Source organism: Empidonax traillii, unplaced genomic scaffold (assembly GCF_003031625.1).
Source record: "Empidonax traillii isolate 1590-97213 ecotype Southwest subspecies unplaced genomic scaffold, ASM303162v1 scaffold190:size869923, whole genome shotgun sequence".
NCBI lineage: Eukaryota > Metazoa > Chordata > Aves > Passeriformes > Tyrannidae > Empidonax > Empidonax traillii.
This window is the reverse complement of record NW_020955383.1, coordinates 232,953-242,114: the sequence shown is the minus strand read 5'-3', so window position 1 is coordinate 242,114 and position 9,162 is coordinate 232,953. Positions and strand designations below refer to the sequence as shown.

Below are 9,162 nucleotides of genomic sequence, written 5' to 3'. Positions count from 1 at the left end.
ATATATCATGGGTTTGAAATTAAATTCACAGATCAGAGGTAGTACATCACATTTCTGTCCTTTTTCAGTACTACTGAAACACCAATACACCACTGAACTTCTATTGTAAGGCAGCAATAGAGATGGATCCAGAGAACTTTCAAACCTAATCCATCAGCAGAATTACAAAGCAAACTGTTTTTCTAAAAGAAAGGAAGACAAATGGAAGAGATAGATAACACCTTGTTCAAAAGGGAAATAAACTCTGTATTTATATTGCATTACTGTTGCAAAAGCTACTCTGTCTTTCAAGTTCTTCTTTATTACCAATACTTTGCAAGTTTTAAAATGATAAAGAGAATTTTGGGCCAGGTGTCTAAAATAAAGAATAGTCACTGTAAGCCATGCTTATGGACTCACTCTCACAAAGCACTTGTAAAAACGTGCTGGCAGATTTAGACTATCTGGGCCTCTGTCACATGTTTAATTTCTTTTTAGAAAAAAATTCATTCCTTCCTTAAGATGAATTGCAATTGCTTTCTAAGGAATATTACTGTAAAATTAGCTTTATTGCTAATTTCCCAGCATAATTGGTCTGCTTCTGTTGCTTTGGTTTGCCCCATGCAGGGCTAGTTTGGAAAAATAAATAATTAATTCAAATACATAAAGAAAAAAATATTTGTAGGTTGAAACAATAACTGATGCAACCAAACATTCTGAAGATTCATGCAGCAAGAACTGCAGTGCCAGCTTCCTTCAAGATATCTTTTCAATCACTACCTGAAGTTTGAAAGCAGCCAGGAGACCCTTAGAGAGGAATTCTTGCAAACTTGCAATGATTACAAAGGCTTTCTGTAAGTGCAGTGCCCTTTCCACACTATAAGAAGCTCCTAAACAGCTGGAAGACAATGAAAGCACTCTACAACTTTGGAAAAAAAAAATTAAATTGAAAGTTACCATGTCATTTAAATTAAAGGTTACATTTAGTTCAAGCCCAAACTTACCAGCAATTCATAAAAACTCAACCAGCTTACTAAAAAGAAAAGTGGGGGTGATTTTCACAGGTTATCAGCAGTTTGATCGTAAAGGGCAGAGAAGCCACTAGTAAACTTTCCGCCAACAGCTGTTAAGCCTGAAAGATCTAAGTCCTTAAAGAATACAACCTATAGCACATGTGATATACAAAATCCCCCTAATTACAGGTCTTCTACAACAACTTCAGAAGCAGCTTTACTGCTAAAGGGAATTCTCCACCTCTTACTGCCGTGGCCTGAGATACACTTTTTGACTCCACATAACTCAGATCACATATATGCCTTTCTCCTTCCACCCTTCTTATGATTAAAACAGGAAAGCAGGTACTCTGCGAGTCATTTTTCAAAACCTGTGTCTCATAAGACTACAGAGATGTGAGGAGTCAGAAAAATTGAAGAAAACTCTTAACTTGCTTTGTGCAAAAGCTGAAGTTTGCCACCAAAGCACGTGTACACCCTTCCAAATGAAAGGCTGACAACCTGAACAACCTGGTCTAGTGGAAGGTGTACCTGCCCATGGCAGAGGGTTGGAACTAGATGACCTTTAAGGCCCCTTACAACCCAAACTATTCGATGTTTCTATGAACAATGGATTTATGGATTAACCACTATTTCATTACAAAGTAAGCCTGACATCCAGACGTTGTTTTTCATTTCATTATGGACACATAAAAGGCAGTGGCCTACCTCTTCCACTTCTGCCCACAAATCGTAAGTCATTAAATCTGGCCACCTGGTTCTTCATCACGGCAGAAGCGTTTCGCAGCTCTGCAGAGTAGTTCTCGTCGTTGCCAGCCATGACAGTAACCACTGTCCCATCGGGCACTTCTCCTAAGGCCACCACCTGTAAAAAGGGGAAGACAACCACAACTGGTGAAGCCACACTTTGGAATTGTGTGTCTCCCTTCCAGCCTTCCAGGCTGCCACGCTCATGACGAGGCTCCGTGGCAGCTTCTCCAGCCCGCTGCGGTGAGGAGTCTTGCACTCGCTGCGCACAGAACAAAGTGCCACATCAAACACAGAAACATCATGTATTGTCTCCCTTTCTCAGAGCCTAACAGGGAGTTTCTTCTTTGTTGCGTTTCTTCAGAAACGTTCAGTGTCCTTACACAGAGTGTTTGCTTTAATGCTTCCTGAAGGCCAACTTTGTTCTTAGCAACCAACGAGCAGCGAGAGAACACGAGGCACGGCTCGTGTTCATAAATTATACACGGGAACGCATTTGAAATGGAAAGCTGGAAATTACTATTAGCAGCCTTATCACCCAGAATCGGTTCTACTTCTCTGTTGTTTACACCCACCACCCTGACCCCCGAGCTCCTCAGACTTCAGGCCAGAGAGGACCCCACATCCACCCATCCCAGGAGTGGCACTCGCGGAGTCAGCAGACAAAGCCCTACACCCGGCACGCTCTGGGATGGAGCACTTTGTGGCTGGAATTCAAACTCTTCAGATGCAATATAAAACAAAGTTGTATTTCCTTGCAGGCATGTAAATTTTCATAGTGCTTGCAAGAGTCGCATGTGGTTAGCGCTGATACCTCCCTCAAATTCCAGGATGGGTGAACAGAAGATATCAAAGTATTTCACTTCTCCTTACGTTCCAGCTACCTGATAGTCTCACTTTTATGCTTCAGTGGTTGAGTAGTGCTCCAGCATCTGATTAGATATATGTCACAGAGCAGACAGCTTCTAATTTGAAAACACCAGGGATACCTACAGTGTACCATGGCTTTTTAAATTAAAAATAAAGTTAAAAAGAAGTTAACTAACAGCCTAGGAAGAAAATACACACATGGGAGAAAAAAGTCCACAACAGTATGAATACAATAATTTCCTTTTCTCCGTTTATGGAAATAATAATAAAAAGAGATTCAGAAATATCGCATGGCTGAAGTCAAACTTGAAAAAATATCTTGAGCTACAAAGTGTCTCCACTTGCAGTTTCTACCAGTTTACATGGTCAGATATGACTTCTTGTATTACTCAGAGTAATTCATTCTGTCTCCTGAAATATATATTACATTTTGTCATACCGTCTGCTTGAAATGTCTTTCCCATATACGATCCTGACTGAAACTAATAATTGCAGGTTGCACGGTCATATTAATTCAGTGGAAAGAATTAGGAGTTCTGGATATGCAGGGAGAGCATGTGGCCCAGTGCACTGTACAATGTTTCTCTCAAACAATAAAAATGAATTGCAAAGGTATACAAAATATGAAAATATTTGAAACAGACCATATTACTGAAAAGTGCAGCTTGTCTTATTAAAAGAAATACTGAATCAAAAAAAGCAAGCAAAGCTGAAAGTCTTTTTTTCCATAAACACCGGGTAATACCACCCAAAACTGAAAACTGAGTTTTGCCACAAACTAGTGTGAGGTTTTCATCTATCAAACAGAGGTTTTACTTTAAAGTGATATGAATGTCCCTCAACATAAAAACAGAGGAACCACCTTTGTGGGTAAGATCTGAGGTCCCACTAACTCTCTGACTTGGGTCTGGCAGCAACCAGGTCTGACGGCTTCAAAGCCAGGTGTAAGGAACAATAAATAATAATCAAAAAAACAAATAATAAACTGTTGAACAGATTATAGAGCTGACAACCATTAATAAATGGATACTAGCTTTAAAGCATGGGGCTTGAGACTACTCCCTTCCCAGCCTGCGACACACCACGTTATCTCTGGACGGTCTTGTCTTGCCCATCAGCGTCCCGGGGAGTTGCACCCTGTGCTTTTTATATCTCACAAAACAACAACAGAAAATTACATTGACTCCAGAAATGCAAAGCTGAGAGCTCAGGAGGAAGCACAAGGCTGCCAGGAGCCTCAGGAGAAGGAGCAAGATGCCTGCAGCGTCAGCTCACCTCTTTCTCCCCAGGTACCCAGAGCACAGACAGACAGTGCCAACACAGCTCCATCACAGCCCCAGCTTATAACACCTGGGCAGGAGGGAGCAAAACCTCTTATAAAGTTCCCCTCCATCCCATGTTGCTTCTCAGAGCTTTCCTGCCTGCCCTTTCCACTGGATGTCAGTTCAATTTGTCAGCTTAGCCATCAGCCCAGAGCTGCACGTGCTGCTGCCATCACTGGGCGATTGCACCTAATCGAGAGTTGCGTCGTTCCTGAGAGGCTCTGGATGCAGCATGATGCAATATCTCTATTCATTTCACTCAGAGGAGACCAAAGGACAAGACAAACTGCAATCAGAGGTGAAAATAAAATATTTGGCTAATAAAATAAAGTCCTATAACACGGGAAGCTCCCCTGCCAGCCCACAGGAGCAAAATGCGTGTTCTTTTCATAATTTGATACTTTTTTTGCCACCAAATACCAGAGGACTACTGCACAGGTACATGGTAGCTCTGGGTAGAAAAAAAGGTTTGCAAAACAAATTTGAAACCTGGAGAAACACACATCATTTTGAGAATTTTAAAAAGTAACTCTACCTACTGAAAGACTGTTGATTTGGCAATTTTATGCATGTATCAATACAAAATTAATTACATGTTCTTAGAAAGAGGATTGTAAATGCACTGTGAAATGTGTAAAGATTGTGTAAAAAATTAAAGATGAGAAGTAGCCACAGTGCATTCCTTAACTATTCTTTGTCTCAGTGTCTCTACTATTTCAACATATTTATTTTCCATTATAAACTCTCTACATATTTCAAGGATTAAAGGTAAATTTTGATTTTTTTTTTTTTAACCAAACCTCAAAATGGTACACGAAGTCAAATGAAGCCCCAAAATAAAAGCAAGCCAATTCTTACAAGTTGAAAATAACTACGAGTTTTTTGCATAACACAATTCTCATCTGGTTAGGCAACCTGCTCGCCCAGTTTCGGTCCAGTGGGATTTGAACTGGCCGAAGCATGTACCCTACAGATGGAAGTTATAGGCACAAAGCAAAAATACTACACAACAGCAGGTACTCAGACTCTCTGCAGAGTAAAATGCTTGTTTGAAAAACACCCCACTAACGTACATGCTAAATAGTTCCTCTCAAACATTAGTATCTGCCACTTCCACAACTTTCTTGTGAAACACTGAATGCAAAATCTTCTGTATTGAGAATGCTTTTTCCAGAGATTGCCAAAAGAGCATCTGATACTATTAAAAATATTTTAATGTTCTGTAACTTAAAACAGAATAACTGATTCGCGCTACTTTTTGTTTCAAAATCTACATCTGGGCTGACAATTTATACAGCAGGTTTCAGCTTGAAGCTATTTAAAACAGCTGAGTTATAAACTCTGAAAATTGGGGTTTGGAGTGGAAATGCTGACAGACCCAGAACTACTGTGGTGCTACTGGGGAGAGGTTTTAGGCTCCATGTCCCATTTCCCCCCCCTGCTTTTAGGTCCACTAACACTTTGCTAATAGTGGCATCATACAGAAGTCACTTGTAACCTTTAACGTGGCAATTTGAATCTTTATGACTTGCAGTAAAAAACTCCCACAGACGGGCCAAGTTCTGATGACTTGACTTGACTCCAATAAAGTACCACTGGCTAAGAAGTGAATATGATTTGGACCCAGGTGCACAATATCCATTTATTTTGTGCTGGAATATGAAGAGCTAGAGCTGTAATAATAGGTACTCATCTATTCCTCTTCCCCACAAAACCAGTTTGCATTAACAATCTTATTAGAGAGCACACGACAGGGGCTCCCTCCCCAGTGTGTGCAAATATTAATACTTAAAATTCAAACCTAATGCTAAGCCAACACTATTTCAAAAAATTATAATCAAACCCAGCACTGTTTATAACATACTTCCTCTCCTGCATATGATTTATATCTGTTTTTTTAAATTAAAACAGTGCTATATCCAGCGTACGTTTTCACTCGAGATCGCTGCAAGAGAATTATGACACACTTAACACACCACTCAAAACATTATCATCAACATATTATTTATTGCCAATAAAACTTCACAAAGTGTGTTGTCTGTGAGCTATTTCACTTTCAAGTTACTGTTTAGCTGAGATTTCTATAGCTCAAATCTGTCTTTTCTTTCCCTTTCAGAGTAATTCCCATTCTGTTATAACACAGTCAAGCATTTCACTGGATGATACATGCAGCTTCTTTGGTCTAAAACTACTGGGCAGCTGCGTGCAAGTTACGTTTGAAAAATGAAACAAATTTTTAATAAAATGGTCAAAAGTATTTCAAATGAGTTTCAAATTAATTTACCAGTAAATAAGGGTATATGTAATTTAGGAATAATTTTTAAAAGTACATATTGCATGCTAAAACACAGCTGCACCCACAGTGGAAGGGTGCAAGGGGCAATGTGTGCCCTGAAGCATCAGTAAATAAGTCAGATCTGCACTGCCCTCTCAGCAGTCAAATAAAGGAGACACACAAATAAATACATATATATGAACACAGAAAGATTGGGAAACCGTCAAACCCTTTTTCTATCCTTTTATCACAAGTAGGCATTCTTATTGTAATAATATTCTAAATACTCTAATATTTAGTTTAGATCTTTCCCTTATTCTAATGAGCTGCGACCGCATCCTTTGAATTGCTGTGAGGTAGAAGAAGGCTCAGACACCTCAAATGGGAACAACGCCAGCGTGATAATGCAACAGCTCTCGCGTCCCTTCTTTAAAGGGTAACTATAATGCCAACTTAATCTATCCTCAATTAAATTAGAATCACAATTCTGCAAAAGCTCCTCCTCCTCCTCACCTCGCAGCCCCTGTGAATCAGAATCACCGTGATCCACCCTAGAGAGACTGAGTGCTACATCGAGTGCTACACCGAGTCACAAAGTTAAAAGACACCCTGTTGTTCTGCCATTTCTACTGAGTCCGACCAAGCAGGCCCTGTGCAAAAGGTTCCTCCCGTAATTCCAGCCTCTCCAAGCTGTTCCCACACACACGAGCACTTCAGTGAACCCTCACCCGCACACCAGTAAGATTTTCAAAGCAAAGCTCCGTCTTTATCACCACTCACTTTAACACCAGCTCATTTAACCACTTCTACTATTTTTTCCCAGATAAACGGCCGTGATAACACAGCTGGCAGTGGGGGGAAACCCAAGAACAAGGCCGTGTTCTGGAACACGCTGGGTGAGACCATTTCCAAGCTTTTCTATCCTTTGAGGGATTTTCAGGGGCGTTATTTTTCCCAGGAAAACGTGGTTATGATGAGGCCCTCGCAGGGCCAACCCACCTCACTCTGAACCCACATCCCACTCGGACAGGTGCTTGGGGACATCCCCAGCCATCGCCCCCTCCCTACCAAAGGCCACTGCTGGAAAAACTCTGGGGGCATGCTTGGAAGTATGGCTAGGAGAGGAAAAGGGCTTGCTTTAAAGCGCACAATTATTGTTGTTATTATTACAGTTTTTGTAAAAAATCGTTTCCTCTCATTAGCACGCCATGGGGATGTAGACAGAAAATTAAAAGCAGCATCCCCGGTGCGGAGCAGGGTGGGATTTATTATGGAAACGTGCGACCCTGCCAAGGAGAGTGTCTCTGGGCAGCCACTTCCTCGCTTGTCCACCAGGAGAAGTGAAGGGACCCCGTGCCCCCCCACCTGGAGCTCTGCGTCCCCCTTCCCAGCCCCATCTCAGCCCGGGACTCTGAAGGGCAAAGCCGCAATCCCACTCTGCAACCCCAGCCCGAACCTCGGACCCCACCCCGCCTTCCCGCACGCCTCAGAGTCACCCCAAATCCCCCAGTCCCACTCCCAGGAGCGGAGAAGAAGGAACGGGCACCCCCCTGGGTCAGGGACTGGGTTTCGAGGGGGGTGGGGCACTCACTTTGCCACACTGAGCTCCCCCCTTCCTCAGGGAAGGAAGGCAAGGTTTGGGTTTTGTTTTTTTAAATAAAAGGAACGACCAGAGAGAGGGGGCGCGGGGAATGTCTCCGGGGTGGATGCTGAGGGTGGCACAGGGCGCTCCGGGGAGGACACGCCGGCAGTGTCCCGCGGGGATGGAGATAACGGGATGGCTCCGGGGGCACGGGGGACGTGGCACGGGTGAGGGGGGCAGAGCAGACCTACGGGGGGCACAGGAAACGCAGCAGGACGCGGGGCACGGGGACCACTGCAGTTGGAAGGCACTGCGGGGGAGCATCCCTACACATTGCGGGATGGGGAGTACAGGAGGCACAGCAGAACGAGGACGGGATACAGAAGCCACTGCAAGACTTGAACACTTGGGGGTGGCGGGGATACAGGAGTCATTGCAGGACCGGGGGGTTAGAGAAGCCCCTGCGGGCCGGGGGGGCACAGGAGGCATTGCAGGACGGTCGTGCAAGGGAAGGCACTGCAGGACTGGGGTGGGGAGGGGGGTACAGGAGGCACTGCAGCCCGGGGGACATCGGAGACATTGCTGGGGGGACGGGGGACACAGCAGCCCCTCGCAGGAGGGGGCCCCTGCGGGTCGATGGGGCACAGGAGACGCTGCAGGAGGGGATGCGGGGGGCACAGAAGTCCCTGCAGGCCGGGAGGGGCGGACTCAAAAGTCCCTGCGGACCTGGGGGGCACAGGAGTCACTGAAGGACGGGGGCTGGAGTGTACAGAAGTCCCTATGGGCCGGGGGGCACAAAAGCCCCTGCAGGACGGGAGAGGAGGGGGCACCGGAGACACTAAGAAACAGATACAGAGAAATCCCTGCGGGCCGGGGGGAGCACAGAAGCTCCTGCGGGCCGGGGGTCACCGGAGACAGCGCGGGCCGGGGTGGGGGGGAGCACAGAAGCCCCTGCGGGAGGAAGCGCAGCCGGCTCGGCGCGGGGGGAGCATCCCCGGCCGGGGCGACTGCGAGAGGGGGGTGTCTCACCTTGAACGCCACCGGGAGGGTCTTGTTGCAGCGCCAGTGCGAGGGCAGGACGGAGCAGAGGAAGTTGGGGCTGTCGGTGCGGACCAGCTCGGCGGGGTGGTCAGCGATGATCTCCACCATGGTGCGGTTATCGTGGGGGCGCAGCCGGGGCACGGCGGCCGCCGCGTCCTGCTGCTGCTGTTGCTGCTGCTGCTGCTGCTGCTGGGCGACCACCACCGGGCTGACCTCGCTCATCTTGCCGGGCTGCAGGCTGCTGGAGGGGGGGCTGAACCTCCGGCTGGTGCTGGGATCTACGGGAATACGCATCACAACAGCCACAAGTTAGCGAATTGGGGGGCGGGGGGG

At 45.6% G+C, this 9,162-nt stretch overlaps 1 protein-coding gene across 7 annotated transcripts in view; it reads right to left on the bottom strand.

The window, feature by feature from the left end:
* Positions 1-9,162, bottom strand: part of RUNX2 (runt related transcription factor 2) — a 227,234-nt gene that overhangs the window by 153,046 nt on the left and 65,026 nt on the right. For 3 of the 7 annotated variants that reach the window (XM_027886589.1, XM_027886588.1, XM_027886590.1), the window contains 2 exons: positions 8,818-9,107; positions 1,701-1,857 (listed from right to left, as the gene is read on the bottom strand). In XM_027886589.1, coding sequence (XP_027742390.1) covers positions 1,701-1,857; positions 8,818-9,107 — 447 coding nt within the window. Of the gene's footprint in view, positions 1-1,700; positions 1,858-8,817; positions 9,124-9,162 lie in introns of those variants that run through there. The other 4 variants (XM_027886592.1, XM_027886593.1, XM_027886594.1 and 1 more) reach the window with 4 other exon arrangements.